Raw genomic sequence first — 21,895 nt, 5'->3', positions numbered from 1 at the left:
CATTGGCAACACCAATGGTGCCTGTCTGTTCTTTTTGTTTTTCCTCTAGTGTGACTTATACTACTCTGAGAAACTACCCAATTTTTCAGTGTGGGCTCTCAAAGTGGAGCCTCATTTTTTTTAAATTCAGAAAACACATGTATAAATGTGTGTGTGTGCATAGACATATACTGAAATGTTAATTGTGGATATGGCCTGAAGAGCTCCACTGATGTGTGATCTCTTACTTTCTCTATTTTTTTTTTTATCTACAATTCAGCATAAATTTTACTGAAAGAAAAGATATCCTATATTTGTGTGTGTGTGTATGTGTGTATATATATATATATATATATATATATGTTTTACTCTATATTATCTCAAAAAGTATCTGAGGTGCCTAAAAATAAGCAACAGGTACAAAAAGATTTCTCTCAAAGTGAGACAAGAACAAGAATCAAGAGCAGTCAAATCTGAAAAGGGCAAAAAGAAAAGCTATTAGCTATTAGCCCTCACATAAGCTCCCATGTCCTACACACTGCCCGGACACACACACACATTTGGCTCTAAGCTTGGTGACATTCAAAAAAAAAAACACTCCTCCCCACCCTCCTCACCCCACCTCACCTCATCCCCACCATCCCTAATTAAGTTTTGTGTAGGGACAGATAATAAGCGTTTTTCAGCGTTCCATGAAAACACTCCCATTTGAGATCATGCAGTCCAGAAATGTGTTGATGGAGGAGGATCTAGCTGTAAACATGACCCAGAGTGCTGCCTGTACTGACCATCACTCGGGGGGAAGGTATCTGTGTGCACAGGAGCTTGCCATCTCCCAAAAGGCATTGCTTTACCTGTCTAAAATTGTCCCCGTGTATGTGATTAATTGCCCAAGAAGCGACAGTAATGAATAATCAATGGCAAGTTCAAGTCTAGGAGCCTCCAGGATTCTTTCACTGGCTCCTGGCCAAACTCCCGCCACCCCCAGCACAGCACTTACCATAAGCTGTCATGACACCAGCGTATGGCCCATCTACCACATTCCTGTTTTCTTCTGCCAGTGCCTTGATGTACCTTTTGCTGAGGTCCAGGATTTGCTCCCGCAGCACAGAGCTGCTTTCAGGCTGAGTTCGCTGTTGGATGGTAAAATGCAGAAGCATCATACCCCAAATGAAGCCAAAAGTCACCAGGAAAAAGCCCAGCTTCTGAGAGGACAACTTCCAGGGAGTAAAAAGAGCCATTGCTCTCTGGCAACTTCACCTGCCCTTGGCTCTCAACACATAGAAGGTGGACTCAAGTTCATGGTGTAGGTTGTGTCTGCAAGTCTGCGGGTCTCACTCGGGCTCCTGGGTCAGCCGATTTCCTTTCCTTGCTTCCATTCTGCTGTGAAGGAGGACGACAGTTAGCAAAGTGGCCGTGGTAAAGCATAGCAAAACAAGCCATAAGTCATGATTTCACTCGGATAGCTCAACATCAAATGTCAACTTCCTTTTTTTTTCTTTATTTGCTGGTTCGGCACCTTAATTTATGATTTGGCACATGTAAGCTGAGAGGGGAAATCTGGTGAGACAACAAGAAGCTGTACAAACACGGCCGGGGAAGTGTGTCTGAGTGAGTTAACAGGTGTAGTGGGGCTGCTCCTGTCTGGACCAAGGTCAAAACAGGAAGCTTGTTTTGCAAGGTGGGGAAGAGATAGAAGGATATTTTACTGCATGTCAGCAGAAACCTAAGCAAAGGATAGAGTCATACCATGGGGTACTTTGTGTGTCTGTAACTTGAGCTCACAAAGTCATTATTATGTGCTTTGGACAAGGATTAGTGCATGCAGCTGAAGAGGTCAGCAAGAAAGTGGATGTCCTCTCAAGGGTGGGCAACAAGGAAGTGAGAGAGAACCCCATCTTATTTAACCATGCCTGGCTTTCATTATCAGTGTTTAAAGATGAGATAATTCTCCTAGCACAGAGAGAGCCAGAGGTACAGTCACTGATCTTCCTGTGCCAGCTTTTTTTTTTGCAGTGCTTGCGATCGAACCCAGAAACCCAGCATGCAAGGCCTGTGCTCCAACACTGAGCTCCACCCCCACTTAGTTCTAGCTATCTTAAACGAAAACTGATTTTCATTTGTTCACTGGTACACTGTGAAACACAGGAAACACAAAGTACCAGGCTGTCTGCTTTGCTGTGGTTCTCACTTTCACTCCCATCGTGTAGTGTAGCAAAGTGAAAAGTTAAAGGACAGAGTTTCATAAACTAAGGTGGTCGATCCCATGTGATACCAGCACATGATGAGCCAAAGTTCTTAATCAGGGCTTCTCAGCAAGGGGGACGTGACCATAGACTGCAAAGGGGTTACCAGTATTCCAATTTATCTGCCTTTTCTGCTAGAGACCTAGGTTCAGGAACCAGCCAGTTGACAAAAGTGCCACTCGGGGAGAGGCTAAGCAATGATCTCCTACAAGGGACTAACCCAGGATGTATTGCAGAGTGCAAATGTTTTGGGTCAAAGGGATCTTCTTTGCAAGCAGCCTAAGAGGAAATGAAAGCAGGATCTTGGAGCAATTAGATTACAGAGTGTGCAATTCAGTGGATCTCTATTGGTCTGTCTCTTAAGGCCTTCCCCTCACCTGTCAACAGGTACTTCTACTAATAACATTAAATAATAAATAAGTTCTAGCTGTATCCCAGATATTGTGTTAAATGCTGCTTTGTACCTTAGCTTGTTGGATGCTCATAAAAGTTCTAGTAAGTCTTAATATTACCATCTCCCATTTATGAGAAACAAATTAGATGAGAAAATAAAGTTACCGGAGATTGCTTAGCAATAATTAATCAGCTAGGTGGCAGAGGAGAGATAACCTAAGGAAGCCCTGGGATCAGTAAACTTGCATCCAGCTTCCCCTCCCTTCCCCATTGCCCCAAATAGCTTATCTGAGTAAGGCTCAGGATGGTATGTACATGCTTACAGGAATATGGAAAGTAACAAAGAAGAATATATATGGAGACCCTATGTAGCACAAAGTCTAAAATATTTGCTTTCTGGCCCTTAACAGAAAAGGTATGTCAACCTCTGAATTCTAGGCTAGGGGCTCTCAAAGTGTGATCCCTGAACTCACCAATCACTACATCACCAGTGAGAAATGCATATTCTCCAGCCCTACCCCAGACCTACTGAATCAGCAACTCTGGAGGCCTAGAGCCTTGCATCAACAAACCCACAGGGCGATCCTGATGCATGCTCAATTTCAGAAGCCCTAATCCACAGTCAGATTCCAGGTGCATGCCTTACATCACTGTGCTACGCCATCACCAGGCCAATGCAATTAGTGTGATTAGGCTCAAATCCCATCTTGAGCTACTTTAAAACATAAGTTCCTGTACCCTTACACACCTGCTGTTCTGCTCATCACCATGAACCCAATGCATCCTTCAGGCAGCTCCCCCTCTTCCCTCAAGCTGCTCCTTCCACCTGGCCATCTTGTTTCACTGTGTCACGCTGCCAATCCAAATCCAGCCTGCTCTCCAAGCCCCACCTGTCTCAGCCCACGTTCCCCACTGCTCTAGCCTACAGTGTTCCCTTCTTGGTCTGAAATCTAAAACACTTGTCTGGCTACTTTGGATTGTTTACCAGTTTCTGAGTGGGTACTATAGATTGGAACTTCAATGCACCCCAAAGGTTCATATGTTGAAGGTTTGGTCCCCAGTCTGTGGTGCTTTTGAGAAATGGTAGGACCTTTAGTAAGAGAGATCTAGTGAAAGGAAGTGGATCATTGGGAGTGTGGCCTTGAAGGGGATATTGGGACCCCAGCCAATATCCAAGAGCCCTCCTTGGCCACATGCTTGCCACAATGTTTTTCTATAGGAGAAAAAAGTAAAGGACCAACCAATCACGGACTCAAACCTCCTAAACTGTGAGCTGAAACAGTCTTTCCTCCTTACAAGTTGATCATCTCAGATATTTTTTCACAGTGATGCAAAGCTAACACAGTGAGATACCATGACATTGTTTGGGAGAGCGCCTCTCCCCCCGCCCACCCACCAGCCCTACAACACACAGATGCTTCCCCACTTAGGCTGGGGTTACATCCTAACAAACACACCCTACATTGAAATTATTAAGTTGAAAATGTATTTAACACACCTAACCTAGTGAACTCAGTTTGATCTGGCCTATCTTAATTATACTTGGAACAATTACATTAGCATCCAATTGGGCGAAAGCATCTAATGCAAATCCTACATGATAATAAAATGTTCCACAAATCCTAAGTCAAACTATTCCAATTCAGGGACCATCTGTGCATACCTTCTCAGAGAAAGGCAAAGCACAATAAAATATCTGTTGACTAAACAAACTTGTCATGGGGCACCATGGCACGGTATTCTGCCCTACTCAACAATGACCAGCTGAACAGCATCTTCCCTTTCTTTCTGCCATGTGCTCTACCAATATACACACATGGAGTACCTGTTTCCCTCAGGCCCTTTTGACTGAACAGGGAGCCAGTTAGAACTTCTGCCCTAAGGAAGCTAGAGCAGTTAAAGCACTCCACTAACTGGGCACTGCTCTGACTTCCTCAGGAAGTAACTGTGCTTCCTTTTTGATAACCTATACTCACTAGTCCCCCAGGACAAGTAATGAGGTGCTATACCAAGGAGGACAGTTTGTGGGTTATTTTCGTTGATTATTTCAGCACACAGACCCAACTGTTGACAGGAATTACGGGTCAACTTTCAGACAGAAAGCCCCACTCTACTTCCTCAGTGAACCCACTGAAGAGACTGCTCAAGTCTGCACAATTTAAGCCATGGAAAGACCAAGAAGAGGAAGTAGACAAGTGCTCTGTTAGAAGGTGGAAGGCTACTAAACCTTTGCCTTGGGAGGGTCAGATCTACCAAGATGATGCATTCAAGGGGTAAGAAGAAGACGGCCAAGAAACCTAGCCTGCATGAAATTATTCTAGCTTAGACAGATGCAAATTAGCTGTGAAAATCCCTAGCTATAAAGAGTTCAGAGTACTTGAGGGCCCAGGTATTAAGTGATTATAGAATCGCCAGGGATGATCTTTCCTCTAGTGGAATGCAGAGTGTGAAATTACAGAAACCATCAGCATGCACATTCGAATTCATCTCTATGGTTCCTGTTAAGGAGACAGAATTTAAGACTTTTCAAAAGCATTATTCAGGAGACACCCCTATCTCCCACAGTAACAGGAAGATAATGAGGATCCAGAACAGCCATCTTTGCAGAGAGCCTTGGTGCCAAAAAAGGACTAATGATGATCATTAGTAATGAACACAATTAATGGAGAGGCCTTGGACTAACAGCAATCAAAAAGTAGTCTTTCAAGCTGAGAATGTGCCTGCCTCAAAACTTAGCAGTTGGGTCCTATAGCTAAGTGAATCCAAGGGACAGAATAAAGAACTATATAGTAAATCTTAGAGGACCCTGTTGCCAACCAGATGGATGACAGTCCAGAGCCATGATTTCATCAATCCTCAAGACAGAAGTTTATGCCATTTCTTCCCCTATACATATCCCCTCCATTCCATTTCCTAAAAGAGTATCATTTATTTCTTCTTTCCCACTCATTTCTCAACACAGTAAAATCTGGCTTCTGCCTTTTCAAATGTGTTCAAAGATCTTTGGAAAGGAAATATGTCAGTTCTCCTAATTGGAAAAAAAAAAAAAAGGAACATACAAAGATGTTTGGTATCATTAACCATTAAGGGAAATCAAAATTATAATAAGACATGGCTTTACATCCATTTGGATGGTCAAGATAAATCAATTTAGGCAAGAACAAGTGTTGGTGAGGATGTGGAAAAATGGAATAGTCTCATACATGTAAAATGCTACAGCCAGTGTTGGAAACTGTTGTGGAAAAATGTTGTGGTTCCTCAAATACTTAAACAGGGAGCTACCATGTAATCCAAACAATATGCTCCCAGGAATTCTCCCAAGAGAAATGAAAACTTAGGTCCACACAAAAACTGACCAATTATCATAGCAGTATTATTCATAATAGAGAAACAACCCAAATCTCCATCAACAGAGAAATGGATAAACAAAACTAGCTTTAGGCTAAACTGGAATATTATTTGGCCTCAAAAGAAATGAAGAACTGATTATATGAAATATGGCTGATCCTTGAGAACATTATGCTAAGTGAAAAAACATCTCAGTTTTTGAAAATCACATATGATTCCATTTACATAAAATGTCTAAAATAGACAAATCCATAGAGACAAAAGGTACACTAGTGCTTGCTAAGGGCTGGGAAGAGGGTAGAGAATAGAGGAATTGGGAAGTGACATCTTAGGTATACAGAGTTTCTTTACAGGGTAACAACAATGCTCTGAAACTGACTGTTTATAGAAGAGAATTCTATAGATATATTAAAAGCCACTGAGCTGGGTGTAAGGGCACACGCCTGTAACCCCAGCAACTCAGGATGCTGAAGCAGGAGTATCACAAGTTTGAGGCCAGCCTTAGCAACTAAGTGAGGCACTAAACATCTTAGTGAGACACTGACTCAAAATTTTAAAAGAAAAGGGTTGGGGATGTGGCTCAATGGTAAAGCACGTGTGGGTTCAATTCCCCAGTATCTAAATAAATAAATGCCATTGAGTTCTTCATGTTCAATGGCAGCATGATATGACATGTGAATCATATCTCAATAAAGTCGTTAGGAAAAAAACAACTTCCACTATGAAGTTAAGGGTATGAAGAAGAGCTCCATGGGCCTACTGCAGCCTCTTCCCTCATTCCTTACAGCTTAGCCAAGACCAGACTGTGCCATCCTTGAGGGCTGACCACAGGCCTGGCAACAAACAGAAATTACATGGAGCAATCTGCCTCCAGTTCACTAGACCTGGCTGCTCTTATAACCTCCAGATCAATCTCACAGGCCTTCCTCTGATGGCTGCTGGCCCACCTTCCCAGGCTGGAGAGTACACTGTGAAGAAGAGTTCAATTCTAATGGACTGAGAATAAGACAAATGAAGCAAGTACTTCAGGTGACCATCCAAAGTCCATGGCAGCCCCATGTCTTCCTCCAAGACCTGCTTCTTAAGAGGATGGATGAAGGTGGAGACGCCCATTCCTTCAGAAGTGATGCTAGCCCGAACCACAGAGATTTAGTCTTGTCCAACAGCCCTTAAAGACAATGCCATATTTACCTTGGACCACACGGCTCTAAGTCATTACATACCTCTTCTGTCCTCACCACAAACCACCTGCACTACTTTATCTGTCTTCAGATGGCAGTTCTGGGGCCTAACTTTATCCTGACTCTGTGCTATAACATTCAAGAAACTCTAAATCAGTTATGCTCACCCATTTTACCTTGGGAAATCCCATTCATATTTCCATCTCACAATTTAGTCGTGCCTTCTGTATGAAGTTTCCCCAGCCTCCCTAGACTGTGAGAGCTCATCCTCATTGGAATATCCATGGCAATTCCTGCTCCTCCCAAAGAGTTTCTTACCCACTGTTTTATAGCAAAATCTTGCTTCATCTCCCCGATGGCTCTATGAGGTCCCCGAAATAAGAAATGCCAGCCATGGCAATGCCTTGTACACAGTGATGTTCATTAAGTGTTGGCTAGATAAAAGCTAGGGAGAGGGAATGAGAGGAAGGTATACAGATGAGCAATGACTTCCAAGACAATCTTCTGAACAGACTTTTACCCTAAGGTTTTGTCTCATGGCAGAGAAAATTATAGTGTCCTTGAATAGGTAAGGTTAAACTAAAGGGAGCCTGATAGGGATACATATCAAAAGAAGAAAATGAGACCGAAACTCCAGAGGAACAGTTCTAGAAGGGGCAAGGCAGTGAGCCTATGAGAACAAAAGGATGTCCAAGATGGGGAGGAGGAACTTGTCCAAGATCAGCAGGGAAACTTTCCACAGAGGCTTCTCGCTTCATTCTTATTCTAAGACAATCACGAAAAGGACAGGAGAAAGGGGAAGTTGAAGTTGCCCGACAGCAAAAGCTTGGAAATCATTAACTTACAGCTTGTTTTACTGATTGGCACCATGCTGGTCTCCTTATCTCAATTTCTGTGTGCATAAAATGAGAAAAATTCTGGAAAAACAGAGTACTTTGAGAGCAGGATGACTATGACGGAGTGAGTTAACGATTCTCAAAACTATGTTCCAAAGACTACAAGGGTTCCCAGAGATGTTCCACAGATTCCACACGCACCAATTTAAATTTAATTTTTAGCTTCCTCAATTAAAATGTTATTTTCAAAATTTTTGTTTAAAAATTAGTTTTATATGTCAAATCTTAAGACACTGGACATAATTAATATATGTATCAATTAATATTGAAGAGATTCAGAACAAAATTTCCCTCATTACCTCTGTACATGGAATTTGAACTTTGAAGTTCTATGTCATTGGTTAGAAAATTAATGCTTGGAAGTGACCTTGTCCACCCACCTTTTTTCTTTTAAAAAATATTTTTTGTGGTGTTGGGATTGAATCTAGGGCCTCACTCATGCTAGGCAAGTGCTCTAGTACTGAGCTACAACCCTACCCCTTCTTGTTTCCTTCTTAAAATTTAAGCCCACATATCTATGCATATAAAATAGTATGACAAAGAATTCTGCCTTAATCAAATTCTAGGTGAGGATCAGTCATACACTGTAAGTTTCAGAAACTTCTTGCCTGATTCCCATTCCAAAAGAAGTGACAAGTCATCTTTAGATGTTAATGATACAATATCAAAATGATGTCTACTTTTCTAGTATCTATATCAACTTACATTAAGAGATACTTTACCCAAAGGACTTAAAATCAGCATACTGTAGTGATGCAGCCACATCAATGTTTATAGCAGCTCAACTCACAATAACTAGACTATGGAACCAACCTAGGTGTCCCTCAATAGATGAATGGATAAAGAAAATGTGGTATATATACTCAATGGAATATTATTCAGCTTTAAAGTAGAGTGAAATTATGGCATTTGCCAGTAAATGGTTGGAGTTGGAGAATATCATGCTAAGCAAAATAAGCCAATCCCACAAAACCAAAGGCTGAATGTTTTCTCTAATATGTGGATACTAATTCACAATAAGGTGGGGGGCAGGGGGGCACTAGGGAAGTGAAGCCAGATTTAAAGTTAGGTAGTCAGTGTAGTTAGATAAATCGGGTCTAATATCTAGTGAAATCTAAAATGGAGACCATGCAGAGAATGACTCAGGGAAAACACAGGACAACTCATGGAAGTCCCGAAAAGGCCCTAGGCCAAAGTCCACCTCAAAGAAATGTTAATGAACAGCCCCCAGCAAAAAGGTGCTGACTCAGAAGTCCTTCCTGACCAGATTACTTCTTTGGCCCACCTGTGTCCCACCCCTCGGTCCTTCCCACCTACATTCCATCACTGAAAGAACTATAAAAAGGGGAGACAACATCCCTTCCACAGATTCCACCTCTTGGGTCCCCTTCTTCCTCCGGGAGAAGTCGTTTCTGCTGTCCTTTAATAAACTTCTAATTTCTACTCTGACCTTGCCTCGGCGTGCTTCTTTGGTGTTATTCTTCAACATTGGGGAAGCAAGAACTCGTCACCAATCAACAGCGGTAACAGAAGAATAGCATTACCTTAAATTAGGTAGAGGGAAGTGATGGGAGGTGGAAGGGGAGGGTATGTGGGGATGAAATAAACATTATTACTGTATTTGTATATGTGACTGCATGACCAATATGATTCTGTAATATATACACTCAGAAAAATAAAATTATATCCCATCTATGTATGATACATCAAAGTGCATAAATGCATTCTACTGTTATATATAACTAATTAAAACAAATAAAAAATATTTTAAAAAGAGATACCTTAGAGTACTTGACAAACTATTTCTAAAAATAATAGCCATTTCTATTCAAAATCAATTGAACCTGGGCTTCCACGCCTCTGAAACCAAACATGGGCACAGAAATCTACTGTATGCTAACTCGGTCAACGTAGAAAGAAATATGATCAATTAAAATGTATAACATAGGTTTATAGAGACTCAGGAACCATAATCGATTTTGTAGTAACCAAGTACAAACCCTCAACTTACAGAGGAAGACCCCGAGGTCTACAAGTGCCATGTTTTCTAGTTGGAGTCGGCAACTAGAAAAAAACAGCACCCACATCCTGTCACCTGTATGGTGGTCTCTGCCAACACAGGTTGAATCTACAAGTCACTTACGGAAAATCAGAAAGGAAGAGAATTATTGATAGGAAACAAAAACCAGAACCCACAGTCTAGTGGTATAAAGAAGCTGTAAGTTCCACCAACTTCAGGGGGTTGGGAGAATTGAGAAACTATTGAAAGAAAAGTAGATACTTGCAGAATTATTGGTATAAAGAAGAAAGATGGGACGGAGAGTGAGGTGGATTCTTGCTTTCAATGTCTCCTGTTTTTGTTAAAAGGAAAGTGAAGGAGGAAGGAGCTTTTTCCCCACAAATAAGTCCAAATCCACAGGAAGATGATCTATGGTTGTCTATTCTCCTGAATGGCACAGATATACAGGGCCAGTGACATAAACATGAACCCAATCCCAGAGCCCAGCCTGCAGCCATCCCTTGAGAGCTATGATAAACTGTGCGCTCCTTCATTTCCAGGGAGCAAACAAGCTCAGGAGCAAACAGCCAAGCTGCCTATGAATGGGTATGAACAAAGACGGCTCATTTGCAAGTTCATGACCTTGGTCCCTTTCTTTCTAAACATTCCAAGTGCAAGCAGCCTGCTCCCTTGAGGACTGGCTACACTGGTCTTCTATTGAGTAACTAACTGAAAAACACGAACTCAAACAACATACCTGGGAATTCTTGGAGAGGTTCTTGTCATGGTGGGATTTCACACAGCCCATTCCTCTTTACATCTGAAGTGATCAAAGCATGCCCATCCTGTGCCAGGGTTTTCTATATTATGCCACTGCTACTTTCGAATGTGGGCAGGAAAAGGAAAACCTTCAGCCCCACCCATCTAAAGCAGTTGCTTTTCTTGTAGCTACACTGTCCACTAAGTGGACTTCAGGGCTCCATTTGTAGCATCCATAGCAAAATATATTTCCAAAACAGTAACGGGGTTGATGATTCTGTACCCAGCGTGTGCACTCCTTCTTGCCTCAATGCTCCCCACCCCACCCCTACTATGTTCCCCCATTCACATGGGCTGTCTCCACTAGAGGGCATGGTGGGGAAGGGAAAAGAATCAGAAGTCAACATCTGATGATTTTATTCATTTAGGCCCTTAGGTATGCACATAACTAGCTGGTGGACAAAGAAGAAAGAGGACAAGAGTGAGCAGGAAGTTGTCCCCTGCTGGATCAGATAAGAGCATCCCATGTTCTTCTACGAATTTCATTCACCAGGCTCATAGATTATTCCCAACTGGCAGAATTTCCCATGAACACAAAATGAAACCACAGTAACCCCAAGAATTCTGAAAACATCTACTAAACCAAGACAAACAGCACAGCTTCCTGAAACATCAAATCCCCATAATCCAAAAATCCCCCATTTTGGCATAACTGATACTTGGCAGCAACCCTGGCCTTTCTCCACTAGATGCAGTTAGGATACTCCAAAACCCTTCACAACTGGGAGCTGTGACAATCGGTGTGATTCCCTAATAACAAACCCTACCATTATGTACAAATATAATGCACCAATTTTTAAAAAGTAGGAAAAAATGTCTCCCCTCTGCCCAACGTTCTCTGAGGAATAACACCACCCCAGCTGAGACATGCTGCCTTAAACCATCCGTGAGGCCTACGGACCCTAGGAAGCCGCTCAGAAGTCGGCCCTTCTGATACACTGTAGAGCAAGACCACCAAGGTGAACTCAGGAGCCCTCACCAGCTGGCTCTGAGGCCTACGCTAAAACTGTGGAGAGAAAAGAAGACTGACCCACAGTGTAGTCCCAAGTTGACCAATACACAAGCCTCCTTTTCCTCTATGTCCTCCAGCATGTCCTAGCTGAGCAGTCTGCAGAAATGGGACAGCCCTCCAAACACTTGATCTGATCAAGACCATTGGTCATTGATATGTCAAGAACTATGTAATGTTTTGAACAACTAATAATAAAAAGAAAAAGAAAAAGACCATTGGGTCAAAAAAAAATGAACAAAATAGCTGATGCTCAAGGAGATACATACACATGCACACACATGGGTAACTTTGAAGTGGCTGCTCAGAGGCTCAAGATTTTAAATGTTAGGCCTGGCATGGTAATACATGACTATAATCCTAGTGACTTGGGAGGCTGAGACAGGAGTATAGCAAATTCAAGGCCTGCCTTGACTTTAGCAAGATTTTGTCTCAAAAAAAAAAATTTAAAAAAAAATGGGGGTCTGTGGATATAGCCCAATGGTAGAGTCAATTCCCACTACAGGAGGGAAAAAAAAAATGTTTTAAAGCCTAGAATGAACTTCTCAAGGATACAGTCAATCTAATCTGTGTGGAGCACACAACTCCCATGCTTTGGCAGACCCTATGTCATAAATCCTTCAGGTCTGAATTTTCTTAGGGAAGAACTTAGTAGTTAAATACTGGTTGGTAAGTTTACCTGTTGCTCATTTTCTTTTCTTTTTTTTCTGTACCAGGGATTAAACCAGCACTAAACCACATTCCCACCCCTTTTTATTTTTTTATTTTGAGACAGGGTCTTGCCGTGTTGTTTAGGGCCTCACTAAATTGTGGAGGCTGGCTTTGAACTTGTGATCTCCCTGTGTCAGCCTCCTGAGTCACTGTGATTATAGTTGTATGCCACTGCACCAGGCTGCTTTGTAAAATGTAAGGTGCCCAGCTCTTACACATGGAGATATTGATTTACTTCATTTGAGCAGTGGCCTGAGCAGAGGTATTTTCATGTTTAAGCTACCTAGGTATCTTCAATATATAGCCAGGTATGAGAACTATCTAAAGATATTCCCTTTATCAGTCCTATAGGTCCTATGTAGTGAGACCCAAAATGTGAACCATTCCAGTATTTCTACAAATGACCTCTTTGCTCCAAAAGTAGTCCAGTGGCTCACATGATAGTCCATCTGTAAGACAGGCTGGTATTCTCTGTAGAGAATCACAAGCTGCATGCCTGTAGTCCCAACTACTTGGGAGGCTGAGGTGGGAGCATTACTTGAGCCCAGGGGTGGGAGTTGGAGGCCAGCCTGGGCAATATAGTGAGAATCCTGACTTAAGGAGGAAAAAATGCATCAGAAACCAGTCTTCTCAGGCTAATACTCCATCACGTAGCCAGCTTTTCACAAAGCTGGTCCAATGTAGAGCCCTGTTGGATCATCCCACAATGTGGAAGAACTTGCAAAGAATAATGCTGGACTCATAGCTTTCATTACCCTCTCCTGAGCAACTGTTCCATGCTGGGAGCCATTAGCCAAGTAGGTATGACAATTTCCTTGCCAGCGTACCCCATGTTGCAGTGACATTGAATGTACGTGACCTTGCTCAAGGACCAAGGCAGATTAGGGTGTTCCCGGTTTTAAGATAATCCTGTTTAGGATGTTCCCGGTTTAGGTTCCAGGTTTAAGGTTTAAGATTATTCCTGCTGGGAATAGGGCGTATCCTGCTGCCTGAGTTCCCCTTGAGTTCTCACGGGATTTAGACAGTATATTTTGGGAGATAGAAGCCCAGTGGAGGTGGATTTGGGAAGAGAACGTGGATTTCCCCAGAACGTGATTGTAGACGGCTGGTGTGAGTTCGGGAATAAAGAGTTGCTGTTTGAATCTACAAGCTGTGTGGTGGCTCGTGATTGTGTGCCCAGCCAGACTGCGGCATTTGTGCCCAGCCAGACTGCGGCAGTTCCAAACATTAGAAATCATTTGAGCCTAACCTAACAGCCTCAGCTTCTTCCAATGCTTCTAGTAACCTGAACCACTATGATCATGCTATTCAAGCTCTGGTCTGTAATTTGCTTGTTAGAAATTCAGACTCTCAGGCCCAAACTCAGACCAACAGGATTATTTGCCCCTAAAATTTTGAGAAGCATTATTCCTTATATCATTCAGGAGAGTAGGAATGAAGACAATCAGATACTAACTTCTGATGGGAGACGACAAAGAGTACTGCACAATTTTCCTTTTTATAAGGTACAGAGCAGAGCACTTAATAATTTGGGATAACCATTGAATATGTTAGATGTATATCCTGCTGACATCCAGCTGAGATGACAAGCATACACAAAGAAAACATGGTTTTAACATCATGAACTGGAAGTGCCCACAGGAAAACTAGTCCTGCTTTCTAATTGCTGACTAACATTAAGGGTTTTGACTCATTAGGCTAAAATCAATGATACAACAGGGTGTAGGGATGCATGCCTGTAAACCCAGCCACTTAGGAGGCTGAGGCAGGAGGATCACAAATTTAAGGCTAGCCTCCTCAACTTAGCAAGACTTTGTCTCAAAATAAAAAAATAAAAGCAAAGTTCTGGGGATGTATCTCAGGTGTAAAGCACCCCTTGGTTTGATCCCTAGTACCACCCCCCCCAATTAAATATACAATTTGGATACATGTCTTCCCAAGTATAACTGACACAGCAAATAACTACCAACAGCAAAGCACTTTACACAGCTACTGTACAAATATTTTGCACAAGTCCAAGTTAGACATCACAGGAGGTTTACTGAGTTCTTGTTGTTTCCTAATTGCTAAAGTACTCATTTTAGAACACCTGCCTAACAACCACAAATACTTCCCCAGTTAACTTCAAAGAGGAACAGCCTTCAAGGGAGGCAAGCATCCTCATCAGGTGCTCTAATTTTGCATAAGAGGACATCAAACAATAGTTAATCTCCTGGAAATGGCTTCAATTCAGACATTTTCCAAGGCACACAATAGTAAGTTCATGGCCATTGATAGCCTTTCAAAGTTTTGCTGAAAGAAACTATCTGAAAAATGACTTAAGGTACTCACAATCCACCCACTGTTCAAGACCAGCTTTACCCAGCCTTTTGTGACCTAGGAGCCCCTTTCACAGTAATATTCTCCCCCACCTGCACACACAGCCACAATCCTCATCCCTTAGGAATCTTTTAATCATTTCTTAAATTTAGTTCACATATGATGAGTGCTAAAGTAAAATCTTAATTCATTTTTGAAAGAAGGTATTAAATTTTATGCAATTTTGATACCACCTCTGCTAATGTTCCAAGTGATTAATGACAAATTACCTTTTGCCCATTTAATATATAACACATAGCACTTATTTTAATTATATAAGAAAAAAGTATAAATCTGTCCATAAAATCCATTTCAAACTTATATAATTGGTAGTATGCACTTGGTGTAGGGACCAAATGCATATTCAAAACCAGACAGCAATCTAATTACTGGCCCTGACATCAAACCTAGACAAGAAACTTCCCAATGTTTGGAATTTCTTGTATCTGGATTTCAAAACAAATCAAATGGTTTATACAGGAAGGACTCTCTACTTCCTTTTCATGAAAAACATTTGCTCCATTTCCTAAGAAGAAACCAGAGAGAAGGACCAGGCCTACATCTGCTTTGGAGTGTTCACAGCTTTCTGGGGGAGAGAGGCTAACAACTCAGCTCTGGGAGACTGAATACCACCTCTCTTCCTGCTCCTGTGGGTCAATTCACAGTGTGTCCTTACCCACTCCTGGCTACAGGACATTACCAGGTGGGTATGTGAGACCCATCTAAAGTAGTTCAGCAAGTCCTGTACCCAAGCCATGTCTTCCAACTCTGCCTTATCCTAATAAGGCTGGTATTGTAATTGATTTTTATTTATTTGTTCAGGTGCTGAGGATAAAACCCAGGATGTCACACATATGGTATTGTATTTTAATCTTCATCTGGCTATTTCTTTTTCCTCTAGTTCAGAACTCAGAAAGAAGGGAGGGTACAATTAATTGGCACCTCCAAATCACCATATGTTTATTTTAATTTTTTTTTCCTGTTTTGTTTCTAAATATCAGGCTAAGACAGGTGGTTTCTGGCAGTTATTTGAAAGCATTTCTTACAATAACAAGATGCAGGTGTGTGTGAATCTTTAATTCTAATAAATTAAAATCAAAATGTCTATAACAGTCATACTATTTCCTCTTTCTAAAAACTGATTTTTTTGAAATAGTGAAATATATGCCAAAAGAATTTTGGTCAGATGAATGTAACTTTTGGCTAGATGGGTGATAATCTGGGGGGGTATGTAAGAATTCTCAGTATAATCCTCAATAATTACACTTTGACCTTTTTTCCCTAATGCATCCTATCTTTAACCAACTGTGCATAAGGATATGATTGTTTTTATTATAATAAAACACATAATGGCAAAAAATCTCATGGGTTGCTAGTGCAGAATTATCTTCCAAATGCCACTAAGAGCCTGAAAACCTTGCAGGCTTTCAAACACTTCCAGGTTACAGGGAGATATGGAATCATCTATGTAAATATGTATTTTATTTAATGACCTTCAAAAATAAAAAAGAAACATCAGTGCCATTCAGAATGAAAACTCAGGACACCCTCAGAAATCCCCTGGTAAGAATCCCCCAGGGGAAATGCTGCTCTAGATATTTCAAATCCCTGGATTTGGTCTGCCTTTGCACCACATCATGGAAGAAGTCTTGAAAGAAATGCGCTTTTGATCCAATATGGAAAGCAGTAAGTAACATTGGTGGCCAGGTGAAACAGTGGTTGAGTTCACCACAAACATGTCAAAGGTTTCATTCATTACACTTCGTGTATACAGGGGGACCTACAGAAGAAAGTTCTCCTTCATGTTAGTATCAAAAACATTCATCAGAGCATCTGAACAACTAGCTGGATTCTACTCCATCATCAAAATAAAGCCAAAGAGATAATACTGGTGTCTACAAAGGAGCTGGGAAAAGCTGAGAGCCAAAATGACAGTCCACTTCCAGGTAGTAAGCTGGACCCTGGTTCCTAGTTTGTGTCTGTATAAACTTCACTCCTAGCTCTTACTTTCCTTCTCTCATTTTCTCGATTTCTCATTTATTTTACTTATTTTTAGCTATCTTCCTGCATTATATGTTTTAAGTCTTTGGGGAACATATCATGATAAGTAATTAAATAAAAAGGAACAGGATAGCTGTGACGGCCAGAATAATGGCGCCCGAGTCCATCCAGAGCCCCATCCCCAGAATCTATTGCAGACATGGTAGTTTGTCCCTGTGAAAACTCATATTGAGACTTAACTGCCAACATGTTGGTGTTGGGAGATGCCCGAGTCTTGGAAGCACTGCCCTCATAAAGGGATAAACCTTTGTCTCAAGAGTTCTATAGGTACAGATTAGTTCTCCCAAGAGTGGATTGTTATAAAATGTCTGGTCCCCTCAGCCCCTCCTCTTCCATATGCACCCACTCACCCCTGCAATGTGTTGCCATATACCATGTTATGATGAAGCACTTGCTAGATGAGGAAGAACAGCCATAAACTGGAATGACTGGGCTGCAATATTTGGGCTTGAGTGGATTCCAGGACTAAGGGAAGCTTTGAATCAGTCATATCATATCTCAAAACCCTCATTTTGCAGACACATAAAATTAAGCAGAAGAATAGGTGGTGTCTAAGCCCTCTGATTTTAACTTTCAATGAGAATAAAAGGTTTTCATTTGCTGGCTACTTGATTTTTTTTTGTTGTTGTTGGTTTGTTTTTTTAATGATTCAGAATAACAACACTCAGAGGCTAGAAAGCAGTCCTGATGGGAAGGGGAGGAGAAGGCCAGCAATAGGTGATAGAAATTGATTTGCAGTGAGAGAATTACAGATGAATGAAGTCATTATACAAAGAGAAAACCCCCAAAGTTAATTTTAACTGTGCCCCCTCCCTTTCTTCCCTTGCCTCAAATACAAATCCATGTCACTTGCTCCTTATGATCACTAGATTTACAAGTCCATTAAAAATACTTTTATGATCACCCCATGCAAAAACAAAACAAAACAAAACAAATATGGCTATTGCCAAAATGATTTAAATGCCTAGAGCACTGTAGCAGGATCTGGGGGAAGTTTACTAATACCTTAGCAAAATGTGCCATGCATATGCCATTTGGATACTTCCTTTGACAAGTGCCCTGATTTTTCCCAAGGGAGTTAACACTTAGGCTGTGATCTATTGGGTCAGGTTACAGTTCTCCTTGGTTTCTTTGTTCCATGGTTCTTCTCTCCATCAAAACTGGCCTCAGGATCAAGTTGAGACACTGGGTTCTCAATCTTCACTGTCTTATCAAAATCACCTTGGGAGACTTTTCAAACATAAATCCTAACCCTCTCCCCTCCCCAAGATTATGAAGTAGCTGATCTGAGTAGGGCCAGGAAAGCCATGTCATTTTGAGCACCCCAAGGAATTCTAAAGCTGAGAACCATTAAGCCAGATGTTCACCTGCCCAGGTGATTAATAATACATGAGTGGGACGACAGGAGGACTGGTCTGAGCAGGGAGGGTGGCAGAGGAGAGAGGAGCAGAGATGTGGAGAACCAGGGACAATGTGCCCCATCTAGGGAGGGCAACCACTTCTTTGCTCCAAATAGGGGACGCCTTGAGCCAAGACAATCTGGGGTGGCCAGGCCTCCCAATCTTTTGAGAGATGCCAGAACTTCAGTGTTTTGGTCAAATTCTATTTTTCAATATTGGAACTAATTTAGAATCTTTAAAAAAAAATTCTCCACGAGTTAAACAAGCCACAACTACAGTGTTCTGACACAAATAATCACCTTATCAAGCATTTGATGGTGAAGCTGTATAGCCTTGTACAAAGAAAGCAGCAGCAAAACACAAGACACCTTAAGTTCAAAGGATTTACAGTCTTGCTCATTTGCTTCAGTGAGCCCCCTGGTAAAGTGTTCAATATTATGCCCTAATTGCTCAGCTCTTCTCAACTATTAAACCTTCACTGGTAATGTCCTGAAACATCAATTTCTGATCATCACTTTCAAAGCACTCTGAAAAGTACTGACTTCTCGCTCTACTAACTTGTAAATGAGTCACACCTAAACGCTAACCCAAAGAAATTAGAGGAAAGTTAAATGCCACCTAACAAGAGAGATGCAGATCCCAAGGTACACAAACTCAGTGTGGCTTGCCCAGGGCCACAAACATTGTTAAAAGCAGGGTGAACAATTTGTCCTGGTATCAGAACTAAAGGCCCTTGTCCTGGAAAACCCTCATGTGTCAGGTAAAGTCAGATGGCTGGTCACTCTAATTGAGGGACAGGGCCATATTGCTGTCTCTGGCATGTACACCACAATCTTATAATTCTTGACACAATACACACACACATACACACACACACACATTTGACTTTTATAGTGTACTTTCTGTTAGGATTCAGACTCCAGAAGGAAGAGATTTAAGTACTTATGTGCACTGAGTACTTAATATTTGTTAAGAAAATTCCTTTTAGTCTCCTTTGTCAATAAAGGAGCTATTGTCTCCAACCACTGGTGTTGTCTTGAAAAATATAGCCATCACTGCTCTGAGAGTCTCTCTGAAGAGCATGAAGCCCCAACTCCTCACCCCCAAAAGCTGCTTCTCATTCCCAGAACTGTTTCCCCAATTCAGTAACCTGGAATATGAGAAACACAGAGCTATCAATCAGACAAGCTTCCTTCCATCTGGCTGCCTTCTTCTCTCTTTGGACCACAAATTCTCCTCATGGTGTCCATCATCAAAGGACACCAGCAGCCACCAAGCATGGTCTGACTCCTTCACTCAGAGACACATCTCAGATGGCTGCTAGTTGACCATGAAAAAAGTTGGTATCCGCACCTTTCTCTCAGGAGACTGCTCTGAAATTATTCAGAAGGGCTAGAGCAGAAGCTGGAATGTTTCACATGGATAGACAGGAAAGCTGGTCGGGTAGAAAGGATTGGGAATTAAGATCAGATTAAATTCTCAGCACTAACAAAATCCAGTCCTATGCTTGCTTTAGAAAATTCTAGAAATGAAGACCAAGGTTCCTCATCTATAAAAGGGGTTCTAAGTTGCAAAGAGATAACTCTGGTGCCTGATCCTTGATGAGAGGTGACATTACAGAGGGAGGCTCCTGACTCTTTAAGGGGTACAGTAGATCTATGAGTCAGGCGCAGACGCTACCCTGATGCCTGATCTGAAAGCATAAGGTTGGCTTTTGCTGACCTAGTTTTATTCTGAAGCAGATAGTGGTTTGCTTCCTGATTTTCAGTTCCTTGTTTCAAGAGATGTAAGCGCATCTGTGTGAAACACAGAAAATACAGGCATATGTCAGCAAAATGTCACTGTAACTGATAGAATGCATTTTCCCACTCTGTCCATCAGTTCTGATGTGGAAGGCAAGCAGTCCTCAATGACCAAGCCTGACTTTCAGGTCTGGTTCTAGATTGCTACTTCAAAGAATTTCCTGGGTCAGCATCTCAGAGCCTGAAATTCATTCCACTAAATTCTTTATGATCCATAATAATAAACACCTCACAAAGCAAAACCGTACTTTATGATTTGCTATGTAAAGACATTCCCTAGAAAATACTATTTTAAAATCACAATCAAAACAAGACTAACAACAACAAAAGAAACCATGCACCCTATGTCTCAGAATCTATAGACAATAAAGCAAAGCAAGATGTACACATGCCTGGGAAACAATTTCCACTGACATAATTTTAAGCTAACTGAATCTGAGATTCAAGAATAAACACTAGTACGATCCTTTCAGCATGAAACCTGTTGTGGCAGTTCTGACTTCTTACATAAGAAAGTTGTGACCCTAGGTCACTAGATAGAATTACATTGCTCAAATTTATTCTTGCCAAGCTCTCTGGAGTATAATCCACTTTACAAGGATAAACAAGTGGTTGTAATCAAAATCTCACACACTTTCTTACAACATGCACCACAAGCACCACCAGTCACAGAATCAATTATGCCTAAACCATTCCTATGTTAACATGTGTCCCAGGAGATCAAGAGAGAATCCAATATTCCTGTAACGGAAGTGCTACATTCCATGCTGGCAAGAGAAATGGATGTTAGAAATGGCTCTATTTCCTAGTTCTGTCAACTACTTGTCAGTAACCTGCCAATGTCAATTTCATGTCAATATAAATTGTCATTAAGAATACACAGCAGTCCCTCTCTTTACCTTCAGTATTGCTTTCTAGTTTGAGTTACCCACTAGTCACTCTGAAAATATTTAATTAAAAATTCTAAAAATAAAGTTTTAAATGCATCATTTGAGTAGCATTTCACACCATCCCACTCTGGATTTGATCATCTCTTTTTTCATGTATCCAGGCTGTATACACTACCCGCCCATTAGTCACTTAGTAGCTATCTTGGTTATCAGATCATTTGTCACAGTATCACAGTGCTTATGCTCAAGTAACCCTTATTTTACTTGATATTGGACCCAAAGTTCAAAAATAGTGATGCTAGAGATTCAGATATTTCAAAGGGAAGCCATAAAGTGCTTCCTTTAAGTGAAAGGTACAATATGATTTTGAGAGAGAAAAATCAATTGACAGACTAATTACAACTGTAATAAAAGTTATATTTTATCAGTTGTTAAATCAGTTGTTAATCTTACTGTACCTAATACTTTATTATAAGTGTGTAGGTGTGTGTGTGTGTGTGTGTGTAGTTATGAAAAAGCATAGTACAGATAAGGGATAGGGGTCAGTATGAGTACTCTACAATTTCAGGCATCTGGTAGAATATATTCCCTGTGGATAAAGAAGGCTACTAAATAAAATGGCAACTACTATAGAAGCTGAGTTCATGGGACTGTTTGTATTATTTTTACAACTTCCTGTGACAATTATTTCAAAGTAAAGTTATCATTTTAAGCATCATTTATTACCTTCCTGTTTATCTGGGAAGATTTCAAAATATAGAAGGTCTTTCTGGATCTTATTTCTGCTTGTGGATATAGGATGG

The 21,895-nt window shown here is 41.2% G+C and overlaps 1 protein-coding gene across 10 annotated transcripts in view; it reads right to left on the bottom strand.

Annotated features, from left to right (window-relative positions):
• Mgat5 (alpha-1,6-mannosylglycoprotein 6-beta-N-acetylglucosaminyltransferase) overlaps nucleotides 1-21,895 on the bottom strand; it is a 331,545-nt gene that overhangs the window by 204,412 nt on the left and 105,238 nt on the right. For 5 of the 10 annotated variants that reach the window (XM_046453871.2, XM_046454522.2, XM_046452536.2 and 2 more), the window contains one exon: nucleotides 980-1,362. In XM_046453871.2, the coding sequence (XP_046309827.1) occupies nucleotides 980-1,220 (241 nt within the window). In that variant the 5' untranslated portion in view covers nucleotides 1,221-1,362. Of the gene's footprint in view, nucleotides 1-979; nucleotides 1,363-10,799; nucleotides 10,993-21,895 lie in introns of those variants that run through there. The other 5 variants (XM_058584189.1, XM_058584966.1, XM_058584850.1 and 2 more) reach the window with 3 other exon arrangements.

The sequence above is a fragment of the Marmota monax genome, unplaced genomic scaffold (assembly GCF_021218885.2).
Source record: "Marmota monax isolate L192 unplaced genomic scaffold, Marmota_monax_Labrador192_F-V1.1 WCK01_AAM20220418_F8-fsc00154, whole genome shotgun sequence".
NCBI classification, from domain to species: Eukaryota; Metazoa; Chordata; class Mammalia; order Rodentia; family Sciuridae; genus Marmota; species Marmota monax.
This window is presented reverse-complemented; position numbering and strand designations above follow the sequence as displayed.